This window comes from Carcharhinus amblyrhynchos, chromosome 15 (genome assembly GCF_965287045.1).
Source record: "Carcharhinus amblyrhynchos chromosome 15, sCarAmb.v2.hapA, whole genome shotgun sequence".
In the NCBI taxonomy this organism is placed as follows: Eukaryota; Metazoa; Chordata; class Chondrichthyes; order Carcharhiniformes; family Carcharhinidae; genus Carcharhinus; species Carcharhinus amblyrhynchos.
The window spans coordinates 21,569,124-21,594,816 of record NC_137338.1 but is presented as its reverse complement, the minus strand read 5'-3'; the positions used below and the strand labels follow the sequence as shown (position 1 = coordinate 21,594,816).

At 44.0% G+C, this 25,693-nt stretch overlaps 2 protein-coding genes across 3 annotated transcripts in view; one reads left to right on the top strand and one right to left on the bottom strand.

Moving 5' to 3' along the window:
- Positions 1 to 21,399, bottom strand: part of nit2 (nitrilase family, member 2) — a 30,066-nt gene extending 8,667 nt beyond the window's left edge. The window contains exons 1-6 of one of the 2 annotated variants that reach the window (XM_080203570.1): positions 21,252 to 21,399; positions 15,827 to 15,887; positions 12,353 to 12,565; positions 7,440 to 7,558; positions 5,571 to 5,691; positions 3,969 to 4,057 (exon numbers count right to left, since the gene is read on the bottom strand). In XM_080203570.1, coding sequence (XP_080059696.1) covers positions 3,969 to 4,057; positions 5,571 to 5,691; positions 7,440 to 7,558; positions 12,353 to 12,383 — 360 coding nt within the window. In that variant the 5' untranslated portion in view covers positions 12,384 to 12,565; positions 15,827 to 15,887; positions 21,252 to 21,399. The remainder of the gene's footprint in view (positions 1 to 3,968; positions 4,058 to 5,570; positions 5,692 to 7,439; positions 7,559 to 12,352; positions 12,566 to 15,826; positions 15,888 to 21,251) is intronic. The other variant, XM_080203569.1, reaches the window with a different exon arrangement.
- Positions 21,400 to 21,479: 80 nt separating this feature from the next.
- On the top strand, positions 21,480 to 22,438 carry LOC145353139 (histone H4). Its single transcript, XM_080203571.1, has one exon. The coding sequence runs from the start codon at positions 21,573 to 21,575 to the stop codon at positions 21,882 to 21,884; it is 312 nt and encodes a 103-aa protein (XP_080059697.1). The 5' UTR covers positions 21,480 to 21,572; the 3' UTR covers positions 21,885 to 22,438.
- The last annotated feature ends 3,255 nt before the right edge of the window (positions 22,439 to 25,693 follow it).

The following is a 25,693-nucleotide window of genomic DNA, read 5'->3' as shown; positions in this document are numbered from 1 at the left end:
AGCTTATGGGAAGAAAATAGTATCATAGAGTCGCTATTGTGCAGATGGAGGTCATTTGGCCCATTGAGCCTGCAGCGAAAACAATCCAACCCAGGCCCTATTCCTGTAACTAGTGCACATATTGACACTAAGGTGCACTTTAGCATGACCAATCAAGCTAACCCGCACATCTTTGGAGTGTGGGAGGAAAGCAGAGCACCCAGAGGAAGCCCACGCAAACACAAGGAGAATGTGCAAACTCCATACAGATACCTGAGACCAGAATCGAATGCAAATCCCTAGCGCCATGAGGGAGCAGTGCTAACCACTGTGCCACCATGCCACCCATAAACGTAATGACCATTTGCAATGCAGCTTTTTTGAAACTGAGACACTAACGTAGGCATGAGTAGAAGACAGATGATTCTGAACTTGCTTCACAACTCCCAATCAAAAATGGCATGGAAAATTGGACCCTGAGTTACGAGTAATCGCAACCTGATTTCTAGGGTGCAGAATATGGTGAACTTGGATATTCTTTAAACAAGTAATGGCAATACAATAACCACTATGCATTTGTATACTGAATGTACTATCCACTCTGTCCAACTGCGTTCAAATGTGTCAAATAAATAACAGAACACAACTCTCACTTTAAGCAGGCAGTAGAGTGGGTATGATGCTGGACCAGCCAACAAACATCTGCCTCATATTAGCGCAAATGAGGGAATAGGAAGGAAAACAAAATGCTGGAAAATCTCAGCAGGTCGAACAGCATCGGTGGAGAGAGAACAGAGCCAGTGTTTCGAGTCAGGATTATCCTTTGTCAAAGCCGAGACAAGGAAAATTGGACAAGATTTATACAATGAGGGTGGTGGGGGGGTGAAGAGAGGGGGTTTGGGTCTGTAACTGACAGGAATGGCATAGACAAAAAGACAGAGGGAATGTAAATCATAGAATTCTACAGTGCAGAAGGAGGCCATTCGGTCACTATCCCACCCAGGCTCTATCCCCACAGCCCCATCACTTACCCTAGATAATCCCCCTGGCACTAAGGGGCAATTTAGCAAGGCCAATCTACCTAACCTGCACATCTTTGGACTGTGGGAGGAACCCAGAGCACCCAGAGGAAACCCACGCAGACATGAGGAGAACGTGCCAACTCTGTGCAGACAGTGAACCCGGGTCCCTGGTGCTGTGAGGTAGGAGTGCTGAGCACTGTGCCACCCAAGTGGTAATGATAAAGGCTGAGAATGATGCTAAGAGCGTCCATTAAGAGATTGGAAGGTGTAAATGGCAGAACAAGGGTGCAGAGTGTCAAAGGACAACCTGAGGAATATGCAGTTGTCCTGGGTGGGGTGGGGGTTGGAAAAAAAAGGGAAGCAAGATTTTAGAGGCGAGAAAATAAAAATAAGAATTTAAAATGATAAAAATGAGTGAATACGATGTCAATAGGAATGTTTTTCGTCCCAAAACACTGAACTCAAATCTCATCATAAATTCTGGAACTGAACTTGATAGATGTAGTAAATTGAGAACGACCATCACAATGACCGTTTGCTATTTAAGCTGTGTTTTAATTTCTAACCTCGTTAGACCAGGGTTACTGGGAAAGAAAACATTGGCACTGAGGTGAGTGAACTTTTCCGTCTCGGTCTGAACAAGGACAGTTAGTACTGTTTGCCGAAGAGGTTATTCTTATCGGTGCAGAGTCAGGTCACAAGTTATACTAGCTCTTTGCTGCTTTGAAAGAGGTACAAACGCAGACTGTAGCTGCCTATATTCTAGATTCAAGCAATGGGACAGGCCAGCGAACACAAGGAACTGCCACCACTTGGATCTGGTTTAGGGAGTTCCTGCAGATGTGCGCTGTAACTCAACCTATTTATTTACGAAAAATACCAATTTGAGTTTAAGCAGAATTCATTTTTTAACATTCATTTTATGGGACGTGGGTGTCGCTGGCTAGGCCCACGTTCATTGCCCATCCCTAGTTGCACCCGAGAAGGTCGGTGGTGAGCTCCACTCTTGAACCACTGCAGTCCCTGTGGTGTAGGCACACCCACCATGCTGTTAGGGAGGGAAAAGTCTATGAATGCCTTGTGTATCTGTCTGTAAAATGAGAAACTGCCCAAAGAGTATCTTTCATGCCTGCACGTATTTATAAACCATAAAATATCAACTATGCCAACTTGAACATTTTTGCTGCATTCTAACAACTTTTTAGCTGTTGTCATAGAATCACAGAACCCCAACAGCACAGAAGGAGGCCAGTGAATCTGCACTGACTCTTCAACAGAGTATCTTACCCAGGCCCAATTTACCCCACTAATCCCCCTATCCTACACACCTTTAGACACTAAGGGGCAATTTAGCATGGTCATTCCACCTAACCTAACATCTTTGAGCTGTGGGAGGGACCAGAGGACCTGGAGGAAACCTACGCAGACACGGAGAGAATGTGGAAACTCCACACAGTGACCCAAAGCAGGAATTGAACCCGGGTCCCTGGCTCTGTGAGGCAGCAGTGCCATTGTGCCAGCCCATAAGCACTAAGGAGCAGTTTGACATGGCCAATCCACCTAACCTAACATGTTTGGACTATGGGAGGGACCGGAGCACCCAGAAGAAACACAGGCAGACACAGGGAGAACATGCAAACTGTCCTTATTAGAAGCGAGGAGAGTTAAAATGGAAGATACTTTGAATCACTCATCTGTACCAACGAGGCAGATGCAGAATAAAAGAGATCTCACATCATTTGCAACAATGTGGCCTGATCATTTTAGGAAATCACCCTTGCTTCATAAAATATGGATCTCTCAAAGTGATGTGATGACAGTGACAGAACCAAAGTGAAGATGAGTGCAGGTACACAATGGCAGACTCGTAATGTCAGCCTTACTGAGTGGACACGCACAGCTTAGTTCAGTGGCATCTTCCTGTAAGCACAAGGGATATTGAAGGAAGGAGTCATAACTGTGTGATCCACTCATATACCCTGAGAGTTCACTGGGAGCAAGTTTCAAGACTAAATGAAGCACAAATTAGGAATTATTTAAAGAGAGAAAAATTATGTTATTCAACAACGAATGTCCTATTTCTTACACTCTGCCAACTCTGTAGAATTAGGAGCAGTTTTTGTGCTTCAACGTGGCAACTCATCCAAACTAGCTGGAAAGTCTTCAGCAATGTTTCATTTTGGGACTTGAGACAGGAGAACTTCATAGAAACTAGAAGCAGGAGTAGGCCATTTGGCCCTTCAAGCCTGCTCCGTCCTTCATCTTGATCATGAGGTCAGTATCCTGACCTCACCTTCCCTCATTTCCCTTGATCCCTTTAGCCCCAAGAACTATATCTAATTTCTTTTTGAAATCACACGTTTTGGCCTCAACTACATTCTGTGGTAATGAACTCCACACATTCACCACCTTCTGGGTGAAGGAATTTCTCCTCACCTCAGTCCTAAAAGGTTTACCCCTTATCCTTAAGCTATGACCCTTAATTCTTGGATTCCCCCACCATCGGGAACATTCTTTCTGAATCTACCCTGTCTAATACTGTAAGAATTTTATAAGTTTCTATGAGATCCCCTCTAACTCTTTTAAACACAAGTGAACATAATCCTAACCAACTTCGTCTCTCCTCATATGGCACACCTGCCATCCCAGAAATCAGCTTGGTAAACCTTCGCGGTACTCCCTCTATAGCAAGCCCTGGCCTCAGGCAGGATTGAGCCAATGATTTCCAGCCACTGAATGGGCCCACCTCCCCGATTATTAAATTCTGCCCAGTGTCTTATCCAAGAGATGATACCACCAAACACAGCCTCACTCAGAACTGCAGTGGAAAAAGAGCGCCAACTGCATTATGTGCTCAAATCAAAGAGTGGGCCTTGACTTGAGTGGTGAGGTTACCACTAACTAAGTGAAGAAGTTCTTTAACGCACTGCACCACCCAGTCATTGCCCAATAGTAAAGATTTTGGACCTTTCTGAACTTGTGCAACATCGATCCATTTGGTGCGAACACTGTACATGTGTTGTAGAACTTCCCACCATCTTCTTCTGGAATTGAGCCTGCAAGAACACAAGCAACCGCTTAGATTTGGCCACTGCCAAAGACCACAGTGCTTCAAATCTATCAAACAATTCTATAAGTACATATTAAAATGATAAGTTTCCCGATATCTTCCGCTGCTTTAATTATAAAACAACTAAAAACGTCATCACTGGTTAAAAACGTGAACAAGAAAGAAAATAAGTATGTAAGATACCGACATCCTCAAGACATTGCAAAGCATATTGCGTCCAGTGCGGTGACTGTTATTATGTCAGAGAATGTCCTGCAGCCAGCAAGGGAAAGAATGAATGTAATGCTGGGTACTGGGAAGACTTTCTGCTCCTTTTCAGCATGTCCACCTGAGATGCCAGACTCGGTCTAACGAGTGGAGCATTACAGTCCATCAGGAGTGGGTAGGATGCAGGCAAGGTCGTATAACGGGATGGGAAGGCTTGAGTTGAGAGCTTTAAGTTTGGGGTGGAAAAGGTTGAGGATGGTCTTGGGGGAGGGAAAGAGAGGATTTGGATGAGGAGAAGGAGGAGTCCTACGCCGACTGGAAGGATCTGCCAGCAGCAAGTGCTATCCTTGTGGAATAATTCCTTGCCGTTTACACTAATCCACTTCCACTCCTCGCCAGCGCTTTCTCCGGTGAGTCTGTCGCAAAATAGGTTCTGAGGCCCCAGTGACATTCCTCCTCCTGGGGCCTACTGTAGCACCAGCAGTAGGCTGTTGGTACAGAAGGGTTGCCTACCTCTGGCCAGCAGCTCTTGGAGATGGAAAGCTCCCCCTGCAGGAAGAAGTGAGCCCTGACAACAGGCCACAGATTACCTGACTGGCCTTATCGTCAGAACTTCCAGAAATGGCTCAGGCAGGATTGGGCCAATGATTTCCAGCCACTGAATGGGCCCACCTCCCCGACTATTAAATTCTGCCCAGTGTCTTACCCGAGAGATGACACCACCAAACACAGCCTCACTCAGAACTGCAGTGGAAAAAAAGAGCGCCAACTGCATTATGTGCTCAAATCAAAGAGTGGGCCTTGACTTGAGTGGTGAGGTTACCACCAACTCGAGCAACTCAACATGATGACCCATAGGAAAATGTAACATGTATTTCTGTAATATTTGAGCTATGTGGAGTATAGTCAAAAATGCATAATATTTTTATGAATGTGTCACAAACACAACTGGAGCAAAAGCAGCTTTATAGTACACATGATCCTAACAATAGTGCTCATTTGCGTGTTTAGAATTTACCAGCTGAATATAACTTTTATCGTGACTATTTCTCTCTTTGTACCATTAATAAATATCATAAGATAATTTTAACCTAATGCACCTGATTGGGGATAGGGGGGATGGAATATTGACTGCCCATTGATTCCCTTCACTTTAGTGTGTAAATAGTAGCTTCCAAGTTCTAGTCAGCAATGATTGAACAAGAGGTTACTTCATACAATGGGATGCAGCAATTCAAGTGATTTTTCATGCAGCCCCGCATTAAACTTTCCAACAGTGAGCCCGTATTTACCTCCGATAAGATGCACGGCGTACTCCTTTGCTACATCAGAAAGCACTTGGGTCGACTCCCCCGGAATTTTTTCCGCATACTCTGGGAAATACTTTGTTCCATAGGGAGAATTGAAACATTCCTGTGATTTAAAATACATGAAATATTTCAAGGCGGACATTCGGGAATCCACGATGTTTAATATTTGAAAGAACCAAGTTCTGAATTTAGTTCAAGGTCACCTCAATGTACTTCAGATAAAAATGACCGCGTTACAAGGCTGTGTCACAACAGAAGAGCCAGAGTTATGATATTTATCCACAAGAGGGAAGATCAATTTACAAATGCCATTTGAATTTTTGGATGAATATCCTCCCTTTTATTCACCAGCAGAGGTGATTTCTAGAATAAAGATTTTATCCCCCCCTCCTTTTCTCCATCTGCCTCATTTTTGTTTTATTCATTCGTGAGACACGGGCATCACTGGCTGGGCCAGCGTTTATTGCCCATCCCTAGGTGCCTGAGGAGAGTTGAGAGTCAACCACATCACTGTGACTCTGGAGTCACATGTAAGCCAGACTAGGTAAGGGCAGCAGATATCCTTCCCTCTCGTGCAAGGAAGAATGGTAGGACATGGAACGTGTTGCCAAGGCTGGTGGTGGAGGCAGATATGATAGGAGCATTTAAAGGCCTGTTAGATAAGCACATGAATAGACAAGGGATAGACTGGTAGGGACCAAAGGCAGGCAGAAAGGATTAGTTTAATTTGGTGTCATGTTCGGCACAATATCATGGGCCGAAGGGCCTGTTTCTGTGCTGTATTGTTCTTTGTTAAACGTCAAAGATGAGACAAAACTATTTCGCCCAAGAAGGTCTGCAGGCCCATCTAAGGTCCTAATTGGTCAAAATTACATACAGTTGGTATTGGGATTGGTAAGGGGATCAAAGGTTATGGGGAAAAGGTGGGAGAATATGGTCGAGAAACATACCAGCCATGGTGGAGCAAACTCAATGGCTGAAGATGTGCGGGTTAGGTTGATTGGCCATGCTAAAATTGGCCCTTAGTGCCCTCAGATGCATAGGTTAGAGGGATTAGTGCCTAAATATGCGGAGATATGGGGGTAGGGCCTGGGTGGGACTCTGGTCAGTGCAGACTCAAAGGGCCAAATGGCCTCTTTCTGCACTGTAGGGTTTCTATGATTCTGAATGGCCTAATTCTGATCTGATATCTTATCTCAATTGCATTATGAACAACCTCTACCACACTGTCACGCAGGCTAGTCAAAACGTTCATTGCACTGCAAAAACTATCCCCAATCAATGTTCCAAATGTGCTCTGCACCGATCTATGACACCACGCTGTCTCGCTAGCACGCCCTTTTGTTTCTGAACATAAGGACGGCACGGTAGTACAGTGGTTAGCACTGCTGCTTCACAGCTCCAGCGTCCTGGGTTCGATTCCCAGGTCACTGTCTGTGTGGAGTTTGCACATTCTCCTTGTGTCTGCATGGGTTTCCTCCGGGTGCTCTGGTTTCCTCCCACAATCCAAAGATGTGCGGGTTAGGTTGATTGGCCATGCTTAGTGTCCAGGGATGCGTAGGATAGAGGGAGTAGTGGGTATAATATGTAGGGATATGGGGGGTAGGGCCTGGACGGGCTTGTGTTCGGTGCAGACTCGATGGGCCGAAGGGCCTCTTTCTGCACTGTAGAATTCTATAGTCTAAATAGCAAGAATGGATCCCTGGAGCCTGCTCCACCAATCAGTAAAATCAAGGCTGATCACTGCCTTTGAGCTAAAGGTCTGACAACAACTTCAGCTGTGAAGGGTTAAATTATACAACCAGAAAGAGAAACCAGTGCGTTTCTTTGTTACTGATCTGTTTTACTTACAGGGAGCGCCACAACCTTTGCCCCCTTCAGTGCTGCTTCCTTCACCAGTGTTCGAACTTTGCAGAGGTTACTGGCTTTCAGGGGAGACACCGCATGCTGAATAAGAGCCAGGCGGAATTCTAGGAATAATTATACAAGAAGACAAACAGTTGTTAATAAATAACTTGGTCAATATCAACCCCATATCGAACTATCCCTAGGTCTCCCAAATGCAGAATCTCCAGTTAGGCCCACTCACTGCCGTTTTTCACTCTGAGAAAACCACCTTATTTTTAAGGTCAACATGGCTTGTTAACATTATATACTGTTTCGTAACGTACTAGAGTGTTATACAGTGCACACTGCATTTAATGTGCTGAGGTGGGGCCATATTCCTTTAAGTTAAGTAAACACAGGCTGAACACAATTTGAGTTCAATTGTTGTTTAGTCAGGCAACTATGGAGACTAAAATATGCTTTTTAGTTTTAGGCAGCATGTCAGAAAGAACAAAGAAAATTACAGCACAGGAACAGGCCCTTCGGCCCTCCAAGCCTGCACCGATCATGCTGCCTGACTGAACTAAAGCCGCCCATCCTTCTGTGTGCTTTCATGTATTTGTCAAGACGCCCCTTAAAAGTCACTATCATATCTGCTTCCAGTACCTCCCTTGGCAGAGAGTTCCTGGCACCTGGCACCCACCACCCTCTGTATAAAAAAAAACTTGCCTCGTACATCTCCTTTAAACCTTGCTCCTCACATTTTAAACCTGTGCCCCTGAGTAATTGACTCTTCCATCCTGGGGAGAAAGCTTCTGACTATCCACTCTGTCCATGCTTCTCATAATCTTGTAGACTTCTGTCAGGTCACCCCTCAACCTCCGTCATTCCAGTGAGAATAAATCAAGTTTCTCCAACCTCTCCTCATAGCTAATGCCCTCATGCCAGGCAACTTCCTGGTAAATCTTTTCTGTACCCTATTCTCTACCCTAATATTTTAAGATCGTCTGTATCTTTAGGTGTGTAAGCATATTATTAAAGAAAATATATGGGAAAATTTACCAAGGTGTAGCTCACACCATCTATGGATGTGGTATTTAATGTCAAGAGTATCATTAAATCATATTTTAAAAGCCACCAACTAAAAAGTATCTGTACTTTCCTTCCAAGTTGTAAAATGTGAAATATGGTCATTCAAAGGTTAATTCAAAGAGGCGGCACAGTGGTTAGCACTGCTGCCTCACAGCGCCAGGGACCCACGTTCGATTCCCAGTTTGGGTCACTGTCTGTGTGGAGTTTGCACATTTTCCTTGTGTTCTGGTTTCCTCCCACAGTTTAAAGATGTGCAGGTTAGGTTGATTGGCCATGCTAAATTGACCCAAGTGTTAAGGGGATTAGCAAGGTAAATGTGTGGGGTTACAGGAATAGAGCCTGGGTGGGACTGTGGTCAGTGCAGACTCAATGGGCTGAATGGCCTCCTTCTGCACTGGAGGATTCTATGATTCTATTAAACTGGTTAGTGTTGTAACTGCAATATTCACCTGTGTACTTCTGTGTTCAAATAACATATAATGGCTCCCAGTCCACCAAAACATCAAAACTAAAGATTCTCATCCTTGTGGTCAAATTATTTCACAGTTTCTTTCTCCCCAGGCACCATGAATTTTGCAACCCTCCAATTCTGGCCTCTTATGCTTTGGCCAACCACTGACGGTCGAGTCTTCAAGTAGCTAGACCTTAACTTATGTAATTTCCTCCATTATCCTTTCCACCTCTTAAAGCCTCCCTCTTAGACCAAGATATTAGTCATTTGTTCTAATATCCTTTGGCCTGTTTTTTAAAAAAATATCTGATTACACTCCTGTGACATGCCATGGCTTATTCAATGCGCTGTAAAAATGCAATTTCCTGGGATATGGGCCGTGGCTGGCCCACGTAGGCCAGACCAGGTAAGGACGGCAGATTTCCTTCCCTACAGGACATTAGTGAACGAGATGGATTTTTCCTGACAATTGACAATGGGTTCATGGTCATCAGTAGATTCTCAATTCCAGATATTTTTAATTGAATTCGAATTCCACCATCTGCAATCGTAGGATTTGAACCCGGGTCCCCAGAACATTAGCTGAGTTTCTGGATTAACGCAATCTAGCGATAATGCCACTAGGCCATTGCCTCCCTGTTATCATTGAGCTTAGAACCCTGGATCGATTCCCAAGAAGGTCAGTGGAAATGGTGCTCTGGCAATTTACTATTGAAACAAATCTTCAAAGCAAAACTTCATCAGGGACAGCGCTCCAAAAGCACGTGCTACCAAATAAACCTGTTGGATTTTAACCTGGTGTTGTGAGACTACTTACTGTGCTTACCCTAGTCCAACACTGGCAACTCCACATCAATCAGCCAAAGATCAACTCTAATCTTAAAATGGTGATATCAGGAGGGTAGGATAAAAACCTGGTTAAAGTAGTAGTTTGAAGGGACAGCCTTACAGAAGGACAAAGAGATAGGGGCTTAGAATGAAAGAATCTCTACAGTGCAGAAGGAGGCCTAGCGGAGACATTCCAGAGTTTAGAGTCTAGACAGCTGAAGGCACTGCTCCTCAGTCTGGCTAAGGTGACTCAAAAGATCTGGCAACAGACAACAAGTCAAGGAGGTTGTTTGACCTGATCACCCGTCTCTCCTCTTTGGCTACTGGTGTCCCTGGAGCTTGCATTGATACACAGGAGGCCTTCCTTGCCCAGTTTGCAACAGAGGAACTGAAAGGCATCCTTATTTCTGGGAATGGCATTTTAATTTGATTTGTTAATTTTCCTTTCAAGTTTGGGCTTTTGTTACAGTTAATTATTTGGAAAGGAACACTAGTTCCCTATTTCACCTGATAAAGATCTGTGACTGCCTGAGTAAAAAGCTGAAGACTGGGTGAAGGATGTAGGGAGTGTCCATGAGGTGGATGTTGGAGGAGAACAGAATTGTCAGAGTGTTGTCTGGCAGGAGGAGCAGTTTGGGGGTGGGGGCGAGGTCACAGTGATGTAAACTTCTAAATGAAGCATGGGAATAGCTTTGCCAATTAAGAAGAATGAGCACTGGGTGCTGGGCAATTCAGACATGGGAGGGTGGAAGGTGGGAAATCAGCCAGGAAAGAATTGGAATAGTCAAGTCCATAGGTAGAAAAGGCAAGAAGGAGGCATTAAACAGCAGGTGGACAGTGGTAGGGGAGGCGTTGGAAGATATTATGGAGGCTGTAGCAGAGTCTATGATTTGCGAAAAGCCAAATATTGTTGGATGCTGGAAAGTCTTTAAAGATCATCAGCCTGAAAAGTTAACTTTGTTTCTCCTTCCACATATGATGCCTGACCTATTGAATATTTCCTGTGTTTTCTGTTTATATCATATGGGTTTGGGAAGCTTAGCCTGAGCTCAAATACTTGGAGGTTACAGAGAGACTGCTTGATGAGGAAGGGGAGAAAAGGGGCCAGGCTAGATCCTGGGTTGATTCCAGAAGTAAACAGTGTAGAGGGTGGGATGAGAAACCATTGTTAAAGATGCTCCGGCTGTGATTGAGTAAGGTACAAGTTATTCAAGCAGGCACACCGGCTCAGCTCAACAACAGAGAAGGAAGGAGGTTAGAGATGGGGTACTTGTTCACAAAGATGGTGGGGATGGGCTAAGCTTTTTCTGGATGGGGTCAGGTTTGAATGGGAGGGGTCATCACCCCGGAAGAAGGAACCAAAAACATGAGAGCCAGGAATGGAAGCTGGGGGGAAGGAATCACTACTGCCTCACAGCGCCAACGACCCGGGTTCGATTCCTGGTTTGGGTGACTGTCAGTCTGGAGTTTACACATTCTCCCCGTGTCTGCATCACTTTCCTCTGGCTGCCCCAGTTTCCTCCCACAGTCCAAAGATGTGTGGGTTAGGTGGATTGGTCATGCTAAATTGCCCCTTCGTTGCAGGGGGACTAGCTACGGTAAATGCATGGGATTACAGGGATCGGGCCTGGGTGGGATTGTGGTCGATGCAGACTCGATGGGCCGAATGGCCTCCTTTTGTACTGTAGGATTGTATGTATGAGAAAGATATGGATGTCATTGATCTCATGATGAGCTCAGAGAGGATAGGAGAGAAACTAAAGAACGACTCAAATTCCGGGCTGGGTATGGATTGGGGGTATATTGGGGGAGTGGGGGTGTATTTGGGGGAAGTATGGATAAGCGTGTGCAGCTGCAATTAGATGCTCACACGTAGTGACAAAGAAACTCGAGTTCCTCAGACATGTAGTTCAAGGTGAAGTTGGGGGAAGATGACAATAGGCGGTGTGGGTTTACAAACACACCCACTGCACAGACTGTTTAGCTAAAGCATAAAGCTGTAATCAGTCTCGGAGTCAATTATGCATCAGCTAAGAGAAAAAGATTCATGATGTCAGTCTCAAAAGTGACACACTTAGGATTTGATGTTTAATTTAAATAAATTCCTCTTCGGCAAAACTTTAAAAGAAAATTACGCTTCATTTTCCTGGGAGTTGTAGCCGGTGATTCACTTCTGGAACTTTGCGCTTCCAATGCAAGAAACTTTTTGCTGGGGGCGGGGTGGGTTACATTGCAGAATCTCGAACGCTGTTGTTATTTTTTCCACAGAGTCAATTTAAAATATGTTACGTGCAACATAGCGGTAACTTGACTCTCCAAGGGCGACAGATAACAGAGGTGCATTCCAGTTACAATTCAACCCAATCCGCAGGTAAAGCTTTGGAATATAAACCCAATTTAAAATAATGACAAAGAAATCTGACAACGTAAAGATTTGCACAGACTTTTAACCCAATTGATTAGTCCCGGTTTGAAAGTCCTTGGATCTGATCCTTCAAACAACAATAATAAAAATACAGTGGCTTCCAAAACAAGCAAATAAGCACATCTGCCTCCAATAACTTACTTGTAGCCGCTCCTGACATGCTGTCACACATCGAGAAGTCCTTGACAGTGAAACAACTGGGGTGAACTCTAGCTTTTTCTCCACTCCAGTGACCGGCTCACGTCACTTTCCAGCCAGCAGCAGTGTGTTTGGGAGTTGTAGTCCTTGCTTCACTCTCCCACTCTGTAAATGGACTACACAGTCTGCCTTGAACAGTGAACACGAGCTGAAAATCTAGAACAAAGTAGATTACTGAAATGACTGGCCAGACTGACTTGAATTCATTTCTTATTCCAGGGAATAACCCAGGCATGGTCCTGCTCTCTCTTTCATGCGGTCAACGCGCTTTAACACATCTAAAAAAAACAATCTATTTTTAGAAGCAAAACCATGAGCATTTCCAGGAACTTAAGAAGCTGGGCACCAAAGCAGATTGCTTGCAGACTGGCACCCCATCCATCATCCAAATATGTCAGATTAGCTGGATTGGCCATGTTAAGTTGCTCCACAGTGTCAGGACGACTAGTTAGGGGAAATGCATGGGGTTATGGGGATAGTGCCTGGGTGAGATTGTGGTTGGTACAGACATGATGGGCCAAATGGCCTCCTTCTGCACTGTAGGGATTCTATGATTTTCCCTCCACCACAGTCAACAAACAGTAGCAGCAGTGTGTACTGTCAACAACATGGGTGGCAGCAACTCATCTTGGGCATCTACCAAACCCATGACCTCTACTATTTAGAAGGACGAGGGATGCTTGGGAACATCGGGGCTGGGATTCTCTGGCTGTTCACTCTGGCAGGATTCTCCAAACCCACCGGCAGCACAGCCCCACCTGCAGGTGTGGAGTGATGTTAATGGGAATTCCCATTAACAGCAGTGGGAGCAGGGGATCCTGTCACTAGCAAACACCGAGCCACCTCCTGCCGGCAGTAAACATACAGCTGGGAGGCCAGAGAATCTCACCTGAGTTTTTTTGTTCAATTCATCTGCCATGGTGGGATTCGAACCTGAGTTCCCAGATCTTGCCTACAGTCTCCGGATTACTAATCCAGTGACAATACCACTACGCCACCACCTCCCTTGTGCTCATTTGGAAGAAGCTTCTGGAACTGTATTTCATTTAGTTAAAATGGGCATTGACAAACTAGTAGTGCCAATCGTTTTTTTTGGCATTTGGACTGTCGACACCATCAAGTCTCCAGGAAGTACATAATTAAATATGGATATTTTACAATCATTGGTGGAATTCACACATCTCATTGTTTAAGGATGGGTCAGTATCTAAAGGTTATGGATTTTCCAGGCTGCCCATCTTCATGTTTCATTCTGCACAAAAGAGAAGATTTAAACTCTGAAGGTTGGCTGCTCTCAACTTCCCAATGTAGACCCTCCCTCATCCAAACTAAACTGAGTGGACCTCAGAGAAGCTCTGACTTCAGGGTTCAGAAGAAACATACATCTTTTCATACAAAGCATATGAATTACAGGCAGTACCTGAGCAAAGACATTCTGCCTGTGACAGGTTGGCAATTGCAAACATTCACAACTTTTGATTGAAGAAATTTCTCTGACTCACTCCTAAACCAGAGATTCCCATCTTGAAACTCTGCCGATGTTCTATATTCCCCAGCCAGTGGAAGTAACCTTTTGCCGTTTACCCTGAGAAGTCCCTTCAGAATCTTGAATGTTTCAATTAGAACAACATTCTAATTTCAGTGAGGTCACCTCTCCTTTTTCTAAGGCTGAGAGAGTATTGACCTACTGTACTCAGCATTCAATTAGACAACATTCTAATTCCAGGAATCAATCTAGGAAACCTTTGCTGTACCATTTCCAATGAAAGCATATCCTTCCCTAAACTGTGCACAAGATTCCACGTGTGCTCTTATTAAAGACCAGTATAATTATTACAAAACTCGTTGTTCTTGTACACCAATCCCCTGGACTATGAAAAGCAATGTGCTATTTGTCTTCTTAACTGCTTGCTGTACCTGCTTGCTAAATGTCTGCATCCTCCGTGTAAGTACATCCAAGTTCCTCAGAATGTCAACATTTACAAATGTCATCCCTGTTAAAAAATATCCTGCTTTTCAATTCTCATACCCGGAATGAGTATTCTCAAACTTCCCCACATTATACACTTTGCCACCTTCTCGTCCACTCATCGAACCAGTCCATATCATTTTGCAATCTCCTTGTGTCCTCCTCACAGCTTACATTCCCACCCAACTTTGGCCGGAATTATCTGACCTTGGCTGCAGCTGGGATTCTCTGATACCGCTGTTGTGAATGGAGATTTGGCTGGCCGCCAAATTCTGACCACAGTACTGGAGTACTGTGAACAGTTCTGGTTCACATATTATAAAAAAAATATTGTGGCATAAAAAGGTTTACTAGAATGATACCAGAACTGGGATACATGGAATGCTGTGTGTGGGGGCGCGGGGGTGGGGGGCAGTGTTGCTTGTTACCATATAAATCCAGGTTGTATTTACTGGAATTTTAGAAAATTGAGATGTTCTTATTGAAACATTCAAGTTCCTGAAGGGTGAATTCTGAAAGGATATTTCCCTTGTGGGAGAGACTAGAACTAGGGGACAACTTGAAAATGAGCAGTCTCCCACTTAAGACAAAGATAAGATTGTTTTTTCTCTTTCAGACGGTCTCTCAGTGAATCTTGGGAATTCTCTTCTCCAGAGAGTGGCGGAAGCAGCAGCTATGAATATTTTTAAGGCAGAGGGAGATCGATTCTTAACTAACAAGGGAGTCAAAGGTTATCGGGAGTAGACAGAGTGTAGAGTTAAAGCCACAATCAGACCAGCTGTGATCATATTGAATGGTGGAGCAAGCTCAAGAGACCAAATGCCCTGGTCTTGCTTATTAATTTGCATGTTTGTATTGTTGGTAGTTTCGAAATCCATAGTTTTAGTGTGACTATCATTTTATAGTCTGAATCAATATGTTACTTAGCATAGTAATGTAACATAAGAAACCATTTTAAAAACTAAACCCATTCCTGTGTTACTGGAAACCAGCCGGATAAGTTAAATAGACAGCCTTCACTGAGAAACAATTAAAAAATATGTAATTAATTCATAGATATGTTAGTAAGGCTGGCAATATAACATGTAGCACAAAAGGTTTATAATTTTTATAATCATAAACACTTTACACTTGATTTTAAAAAGATTATTGAAAGTCAGAAGAATTGTAAGATGCTGCCTTCTCAGACAGGCATAACATGAACCCTAGACATTTTGTTAATCTTGACTAAAGGAAAGAATAGGCCTTTGTTTAACATGTCTCAGTTATAAAGTGACAGAATGTTACATTAATCAATTATTGTTCAACACTTGGGCTAACTCAAAAGATAGATCTTAAAAGAAGCCATTGTCTTAAGATTAAGACAATGTGCTAACTGGTATTTCAACACTGAAAATATAAACCAATTGGCTACTTTCCAACAATTGACTGAGGTGGGTTTTCAATACCTTTATCTTGGGGGTTTAACAAGTTATCCACATTTTCAAGGCCTTCACTTCATGTCTTGGCCTGAGGAGAGGAGTGAGGCATTCGTTCAGTAGTTAAAGTTAAACTTTCTCCACTTACTGTTAAATTACTGGGCAGACGCACTGAACCAAGCAAGCGCATAAACCTGCTGGTGTAAAATCTCTTTACAATTCTCACAATGATGGGTTAATGGCAGGTTGCTCTTCCGGCTAGCAGGTGGTGTGAACTCTATTTGCATTTATTTGCATATCATGAATGCTCATTACTGCCCAAACAGTGGCACCAAGGTGGCTGTTAGTTTGCCAAAGACTTTGGGGTGAGCGCAACAACTTTCTGTCATTGTGCTGTGCTGCTCTTGATGCACTGTTCACCAGTGTGCCGGGGTAGACTGCTTCCCACCTCCATCTCTATGCGAAGCTGGTCAATGTATAATCCCAATGTGGAGATGCTGGCGTTGGACTGGGGTAAACACAGTAAGAAGTCTGACAACACCAGGTTTAAGTCTAACCGATTTATATGATAGTAAACTCACAAGCTTTCGAGGCAAACCTGGTGTTGTCAGACTTCTTACAATGTATAATCCCTACAGAGATGGACCAAATTGTCATCAGTTAAAACTGGGTCTACTGGCCGTGGCCCATTCTGCAAATTATACTGGACATATAATGTCATGTTCGTCTAGACATTACAATTTGGCCTTCACATTGGCACGTAGGGCATAGGGGACCAGTCGTGCCTTCAAGTGGGCCTTTGGGTCTACGTAGATCTTAGCCCTAGCACCTCAAACCTTTCTGTGGCCTTCTTGGAACATTTTGGGACACTTCCCAATGACTTTGTTTAAATTGCCAGCAGCCATTTTAAAGATCTGTTGCCAAACCAGATGGATTTTCTGTAGACAGAACCTTCCCAAAAGATCTGATCCTTGCACCACAATTAAGGGGAGTCAGACTGCCTGTTGCCTGTACATAACTGGGGTTACAGTGGTCCTAACAATAGGGCTTCCCGATGTACATTGTGGCCAATGTAGCCTTGGTGTCCAGCAGGCTTAAAGGAAAGATGCCCTATTGGAGTCACCTAAATGTTTGCTCTCCAACAATAGACACAGCAGCTCCTGCATCTCCCTCCAAAACATGTGTTTTGCCTATTTCAGTAGCCTTGCCTGGGGTGGACCCTATGACTACAAGCGCAGCACAAATGTGCTCACTCGTCACTGTATGGGGTGACTTCCCATCTAGTTCTGGAATCTTGCAGCCTCAGACTCCAATTGGTCTTTCTTAGCAGCAAATAGGAAACACGAGCATTATCCGTTGGAGACTTGGTTCTATGGTATGAAGGTCACCAAGGCTGAGGACGGTACTGTCTATGGACCCCATACACTCCTGGGCCCCTTTTCCCTCATATCCACAGTAAAGGGCCACTTCTGTGGCTTTCTTGAGGTCCAGATTTGGTTCAGTAGTAGCTTCCATTCGGTTGAAATATTATTAATTCCACATACTAAACGATCCCTTAACAATTCCCGAATTGCTGACCCACATTCAGTGTTCTGTCAATGTCCGCAGTCTCATCAAGAATTCAGTGTCTGCTTCCCCAGGCAGTCTAGTTGCTGTGTTTAATCGGTACCTTTGCAATATAACAGACTGTTTAGGGTTATAGTGGCCCAATACCTTATCTATCAATTTGTCAAAAGATTTTGAATCTGATTTGCTGGGTAGGTTAAATGTTTTCTGATGCTGTAAGTCGGGGCCTCGCAAACAGTCAGGAGAATGACTTTTTGCTGATTGTCCCCATTTATCCAGAAGAAATGTCTCATTCCTTTGGCATGAGTGAACCAATCCTCTACACCTGCATTACAAGCTTCACGCTTTCCAAACAGTGGCACTTTCAATATCTCCCCATCACTGTCTTATCGGGATTGTTGAAAGACAAGGCTGTCCAAAACTTTTTTTTGTTCTTGCCAATGAAATGACTCAGAAAGCCTGACTAGAAAGGAACATTAGTTTATTACAGAATGCAAATTAAAACCACCACCATGGTGCACACACACTAGTCCCTGCCTGAGATTTCAGTTCAGCAGGCCCAGTCCTGGGCCTGCCTTATAAAAGGCTAGGTAGTGAATTCCAGCTGGGCAGGTCACTGCCTGCTACCAAGGGAACTCATACTCAACAAGCCCTGCAAGAATATCAATATAATTCTGCATGGACCTCACAGGGGTTATCACAGATAGCATCATGCTGCTAGACCCATGGACCCTCCTGTGCCACAAAGTCTGATCAATACTATAGCTGAGGTTGGGGAGTACAGGAGTCTCCTTCACCCTTGGTACCACACACCAGCATCTATCTATACTGGATTGTGCTATAGAATTTATGCAGCCACCACAATAAAAGATCCAAAGTTCATCCAGGGATATGGAGCATGAGGTGAGGGCAGGCAGTGAGGGATCATTGCCAAATGAAGACAAATGGGAAATGTGGAAGGAAGACTGTGCCCAGTATGGTAGGGGCATGCTCGTGATGGCAAGCAGAGGGGCAAGGAGGTGGATGAGCTATGGAAAGTAGAGTGAAGATCAAGGGATAGAAAGCTGGATTAGACAAGGCTGCATGAAAAGCTCACAAACAAGGAGATGAAAAGGATACATCATTTATTGGAAAGGGACGGGTAAAGGCTCCAGATGCAGTGGGTAGAGGTCCAAGAGGGCCATGGGCACCTCACTGGTGATGGGCATGGGTGCCTGATTCAAGGAGCATCTCGGGAGATGCCAGAGGATTGGATAACAGCTAATGTGGTCCCAGTTTTTAAGAAAGGTTGCAGAGACAAGCCAGGGAAATACAGACCAGTGAATCCCATGTCAGTGGTTGAGAAACTATAGAAGATTCTGAAGGAGAGAATCTATCTCCATTTGGAGAGGCAAGATTTGATCAGGAATAGTCAGCACGGTTTTATCAGTGGGAGGTCATGCCTACAAATTTGATTGTATTTTTTGAGCATGTAACCAAGCTGTAGATGAGGGTAGTCTGGTTGACATAGTTTACATGGATTTCAGCAAAGCCTTTGACAAAGTCCCACATGGGAGACTTATTAAGAAGGCAAATGCACGAGATACAGGGTGATCTGACAAGGTGGATTCATAATTAGCTTAGTGGTAGGAGACAGATGATGGTGACAGACAGTTGCTTTTGTTTTCCCAAACAGCGGCATTTTCAATATTTTCCATCACTGTCTTATCGAGGACAGTGATCAGTGGCGTACCAAAGAGATCCGTGCTGGTCCCTCTATTCTTTGTTATTTATATAAATAACATAGATGGCTATGTGGGGGTTAGAATCAGTAAGTTTGCCAATGACACAAAGTTGGCAAATGGTTAACAGTGAGGCTGAGTATCTTGGGTTACAGGAAAATAAAGATGAAATGGGTGGATAAGTGACAGATGGAATTTAACCCTGAAAAGTGAGAGCTGATGCACTTTGGAAGGAGTAATTTGACAAGAACATAAGAACATAAGAAATAGGAGCAGGAGTAGGCCATCTGGCCCTTCGAGCCTGCCCCGCCATTCAATAAGATCATGGCTGATCTGTCGTGGCTCAGTTCCACTTTCCCGCCCTCTCCCCATAACCCTTAATCCCCTCTCTTATCAAAAACCCATCAACCCGCTTCTTGAAAATATTTAGCGAGGCAGCCTCCACCACTTCAATGGGTAGAGAATTCCAGAGATTCACCACCCTTTGAGTGAAGAAGTTCCTCCTCAACTCCGTTCTAAAACGCCCCCCTTTTATCTTGAGGCTGTGCCCCCTAGTCCTACTGTCTTTTTTCAGTGGGAAGAGTCTCTCCATCTCTATCCTATCCATCCCATTCATCATCTTATACGTCTCAATGAGATCTCCCCTCATTCTTCTAAACTCCAACGAGTACAAGCCTAGTTTATTCAGCCTCTCCTCATAGTTCAACCCCCTCAACTCCGGTATCAGCCTAGTAAACCTCCTCTGCACTCCCTCCAAGGCCAAAATATCTTTGCGCAGGTGCGGCGCCCAAAACTGCACACAGTACTCTAGCTGCGGCCTCACCAATGCCCTATACAGCTGCAGCAAGACCTCCCTACTTTTATATTCAATCCCACTTGCCAAGGAATTGACAAGGAAGTACATTATGCAAGATCTGACACTGGGAAGATCCGAAGAACAAAGGGGCCTTGGCTTGTTTGTCCATAGATCTCTAACGGCAGAAAGGCAGGTTATTAGGGTGGTGAAAAAGGCAGATGGCACACTCGCCTTTATCAATCAGGGTATAGATGACAAAAACAGAGGTCATTGATGGAGTTGTATTGAACTTTGGTGATGCCACAGCTGAAGTATTGTGTGCAGTTCTGATTGCCACATTACAGGAAGGATGTTAATGCACAATAAGGGGTATAGAGGAGATTTACCAGGATGCTGCCTGGGATGGAACATTTAAGTTATGAAGAGAGGTTGGATAGGCTTGGATTGTTTTTGTTGGAGCAGAGAAGACTGAGGGGTGACCTGATTGAGGTACTCAAGATTATGAGGGGCATAGACAGGATGGATAGGGAGCATCCCTTTAGTTGAAGGGTCAGTTACAAGGGGACACAGTTAAAAGCGAGAGATGGGAGGTTTAAGGGGAATTTGAGGAAGAAGTTTTTTACTCAGAGGATGGTGACAGTCTGGAATGCACTGCCTGGGAGGGTGGTGAAGGCAGGATGCCTCACATCCTTTAAGAACTACCTGGATGATTGCTTGGCACATCATAACATTCAAGGCTATGGGTCAAGTGCTGGCAAGTGGGATTAGGTGAGCAGATCAGGGCATTTCACACATTGGTATAGACTCAAAGTGCAAAAGAGGCCCTTTGGCCCAATAGTATTGAATGAATAGACTTCCTCCTGAGTCTGTTAGTCTTTTCTCTCTGGATTGCTGACATCCTGCACTGTCTAGTGAGACAGGTGGGCTATACTAGTGTTTAAACATGGTGCCAGGAATTTCAAACCCATCAGTTGAGGGTGGGCAGATGTTTGGATTGGAGCACAAACACCATCAAAACTCTATTAGACCAAATGCGTTCTAAATAATTGACAAGACTAGGGGTACGTTACAGCCCAGAAGGGAGCCATTTGGCCCATCATGCCTGCATTCATTTGCAAATGCTATCCAATTAGTCCCAATTCTTTACTCTTGCCCCACAGTACTGCAATTTTATTCTCGAGTACTTATCCACTTCCCCTTTGGATCTATTTCCGTCGCCGTTTCACACACTGCATTCCCGATTCATCCGGTGTGAAACGATGTATTCTGATTTTCACCTTTGCCTCCTCCTTCGTTCACCCCCAAGCCTGTGCCCTCTACTAATCTTGCAGGTACAATCACTCTTTAAACGTATTACTTTAAAGCGACCAACCTGTACCAGACCAGATAATCACAAATCTTGCTGCTTTCAGGGTTGGCTGACAGCGAGACACGAAAGAAATGAGAAGAGTTAGAGAGGAAGACTGATTAGCCAGTCAAGCAGCTCTTCCCACTTCCGGACAGAGCTGGAAATTGACACATTACCAAGGGGGCGGGGCGGCAACAAGAGATCACGTGATCAGATGGGCACCGACGTCACCGCATGTTACACCCAGGTCCGCTGCCGCTGCAGATCAGCTTTGAACAAAGAGCTGGGGAGTTCAGTGTTGTGTCGGTGAAGCTGCTTGCGGATTGTGTGCTGTGAGGCTGCAGAATGTCCGGACGCGGGAAAGGCGGTAAGGGACTGGGGAAAGGAGGAGCCAAGCGCCATCGCAAAGTGCTGCGGGACAACATCCAAGGGATCACTAAGCCGGCTATCCGCCGGCTTGCCCGGCGCGGCGGCGTCAAGCGGATCTCCGGCCTGATCTACGAGGAGACCCGCGGCGTCTTGAAAGTCTTCCTGGAGAACGTGATCCGCGACGCGGTGACTTATACCGAGCACGCCAAGCGGAAGACGGTGACCGCCATGGATGTAGTTTACGCGCTGAAGCGGCAGGGCCGCACTCTGTACGGATTCGGTGGTTAGAGCCGCCCCTCAGTCATCGCTCAAGACGGACTTTTATCACAGATTGTTAGGGGTGGGGGGTAGACACGGACAGGGCTTTGTGCTGCTTTAGATCCCAGTCCGTCTTGGGAGGGGTATGGTTTCTGATTGGCTTACTGGCAGCTATCCAACAGGAATCGGCGCCGCCTGTATCCTTCATTTGCATATCAGTTATTACGAATACAGGCGGAATGGACTGGACTAGCTCATTACCGCTCCTCGTCAGCGCGGGTTACTGGGATTTTATATTCCTTTTGTAGTAGCCAAAGTGCTTACCCTGGGTACTCTGCTCACTGCCTTTGTGCATCTTCGGGAAGGCAATGCCGTTTGGATTATGTCCTGAGTTTGGACTTTGTATAATCATGGGGACTTTTGATAACCTGCCTGCTTCTCCTTTATTGTGACAAATGGTGCATTTTCTTTTAAGTAGCTGTAGACCGCGGGACCAGTGCTGAGATATTTTTGCTTTTCATTTTGGAACTCTGTTGCTTGCCCATTTAATTGTAATAAAACGTTTTTTTTGTTGATTTCTAAAAGCCGTGGTCTTTTCATTAGCTCAGCGTTGGTGTAGCCCTAGTAGCACAGTGGTTGGTTGTGCTGCCTCAGCACTGGTTCAGTGACTGGAGTTTATGGTCTCCCTATATGTGCATGGGTTTTCTCTGGGTGCTCCAGTTTCCTTCCACACTCCTTAAGAGACCAAAGATGTGTGGGTTAGATTGATTGATTGGCTATGTTAAATTGCCCCTCAGGGATTAGCAGGGTAAGTACATGGGGATCTAGCCTGGGTGGATTGTTGTCCTTCTACAGTGTAAGGATTCTGAGTTCTATGATTCATATTTTGTGTGTAGAATGCATTGTCTTTAATGATTATTGATCCTCTACTGAAGACATTTCACAGAATCCCTACAGTACAGGAGGAGGCCATTTAGCTGATTTGTCTGACAGTATTTTACCTAGACCCTGTTCCCCAATCCCCACTTAATTTCCCTTGTTAATGTCAGGATACTAGGGGACAATTTCTCATAGCAAATCCACCACCTAACCTGCATATCCTTGAACTGGAAGGAAATAGACACAACATGCAAATTCAGTAGATAATCACTCAGCTGGAATTGAACCTGGTCCCTGCCACCCAACAAAAAGCTTTTAATAATTATCTTTGATCTTAAACAGTTGATCAATGTTTGTTTTACAAATACAAGTTTTGTTGTAGATGTGCTTAATAACAATATCTGGTAAGGGCACCATGTACTCATGGAAACCTCTATCAATCATGAGGGAATTTACAGCAAAAAAATCTAATTTTCTTTGCCAATTTACTCCTTGGGTGACAATGGCCTTGTGAAGATTAAGATTGGTCATCACAGGGTATTCTTCAGGCAGTGGTTAGTGCCAGTTTGGGGTCACTGGACTTCAGGAGGAGATCCACACAGACATAACATGCAAAGAGCTGCAGATTAAGTGAATTAGCTATGCTGAATTCTGTACCTGAATAGGTGCTGGAGTGTGGCAACTAGGGAAGTTTTACAGTAACTTCATTGCAGTGTTAATGGAAGCCTACTTGTGATTAATAAATGAATTTTAACATGATGCTAAATGGAATAGAATCATAAGTGAAGTAGTCATCAGCTGGATGTTCATTAAGCTCTGCATTATCAGCAAATTGTATTCAACCATCTTCCATATTTCCACAACCTACTGGATAAAATATCTTCTCAACATCTCCAAACCACTTCTCATTTTAAACCTATGCCCTCTGTTCCCTATGGCAAAGGTGTCTTAAGACCAATCATATCTATGCCTGGTGGACAACTGATGCTAGCATTGGACTGGGGTAAATAATAAGAAATCTCACAACACCAGGTTAAAGTCCAACAGATTTATGAACTTTATCCAACAGCTGATGATACAAGCTTGGTGAGAATGTAAGTTATGTGGTGGGCAACATAGTAGCAGATGGAGTATAAGGTGGGAAAGCGCAAAGGCAATGGCCCCCCTCAAAATCTACCATCCAGAATAACGAGGGCAGCAGTGCATTGAAATATCACTTTAGTTACACATCATCTTAAACTTAGCAATACTAAGGAAATGGTGATGTATTTCTGAGGTGGTCCTGGAACTGACTTGTCAAACAGCTCTGTGGGAATAGGTGCCCTCTATGCCTGTAGCAGGTCTGTGATTCAGCACTATCCATACAGAAACCGAGGATAGGCAATGAATGTTTGTCTTACTAGTGATTTTTACCTCATGTTAAATGATACATTCTAGATACAATTGTAAAGGATGTAATTTACAGTATATTTTCTCTACTCCTGAGATAAGGAATTTTTAAAACTGTCATTTACTTGGAATAATCCAAAATAAAAACTACTAACCCACCAGTGGTAATTGGAATGCTGAAGTATGCAATTCAAGATTTACTGTTTTCGCTAGCAAGAGAAATGTTAACCACAGCCGAATACTATGCTGAAACTGATGAATGACTTTTTTTCTCTCTCCAAAATCCTGGAAGCATACTGGTTAGCAAATATACACATGGCTGCCCAAAGAGAAGTGGAACAAGTTGGGAGTGTCCTAATATATTTCTGAGCAGAAGTGAAACTGGGGAGTGATTGTTTAAGCTTTGAAATAGAACCTTATTTGAATAATGGATAATCAGAACTCCCTGCATTATGACCTTATGCCAAATTTATTTTAGGGGTTTTTTTGCTTCAGAGGTTGGTATTGAACAAGATTTGCTGCAGCTGGTTCCTTTACCAGTAATTCAAAGAGGTTGTAGGCCACAAAATACACATCATTTTACATCAATATTGTTGACACTGTGTTCTGACCTCCAGGCTTTAAAATTATGATCCTGTAAAAAAGGAATCTTGACACCAGTGCAAATAAGGGAAGACAAAATTTCACTTCAAGTCTTAAGTGATAAAAAGCATAGATTAAACATTCGTGAACATAAACTGATGCATTGCAAGATTGAAGTTTCATAGACCTTTTCTGTTCTTTGGAAACTCATTTTTTAATACTCATTTGTTTATCTAGTCCCTTCCTAAAAATAGACACCTTTCTGTGGGATGGTTCCATAGCAGCTAAATACCCATTGGCGCTTTGCTCAAATGCTATTAATCATAGTGAGGCTTGACAGAATGTGACAGCAAGCTACATGATCACTGTGACCATCCTTACTCATTGACCACACATGTGGAATCCCATGATCACTCCACAGACCTGTAGAGGAACCTTGACCAGTTTTGCTCTTCTGATGGTCCAGTTGAAAACAGCTAACTTAGCATAATTCAAATATCTCAGTGATTTACCATAGAAACCCTACAATGCAGGAGGCCATTTGGCCCATCAGGTCTGCACTGACAACAATTCCACCTGAGCTCTATCCCCATAGCTCCATATATTTATTCCTCCAATCTAGATATTCTGGGACATGAAGGGGCAATACACCTAACCCGCACATCTTTGGACCCTAAACTCATTGAGCCACCAAAGCCTTCCGTCTACTTTTATACAACATAAGAAGCCTTTTTACTAGTAAAGTCCTACAAGACCAGATTCAAGCAGCAACTTCCCTTGGGGAAATTTCCTTTCTAAAGTTTATTGATTAGTGTCTCAAGCAGGTTTACATTAACACTGCAGTGAAGTTATTGTGAAACCCCCCCCTAGTTGCCACACCCAGGCACTTGTATGGGTACACTGAAGGAGAATTCAGCATAGCCAATGCATCTAATCTAACTTTCAGACTGTAAGAGGAAACCAGAACACCTGGAGGAAACCAACGCAGA

What these genes read in the sequence shown, in the direction of transcription:
- LOC145353139 (XM_080203571.1), top strand. Translation starts at nt 21,573, where the DNA reads ATGTCCGGACGCGGGAAAGGCGGTAAGGGACTGGGGAAAGGAGGAGCC.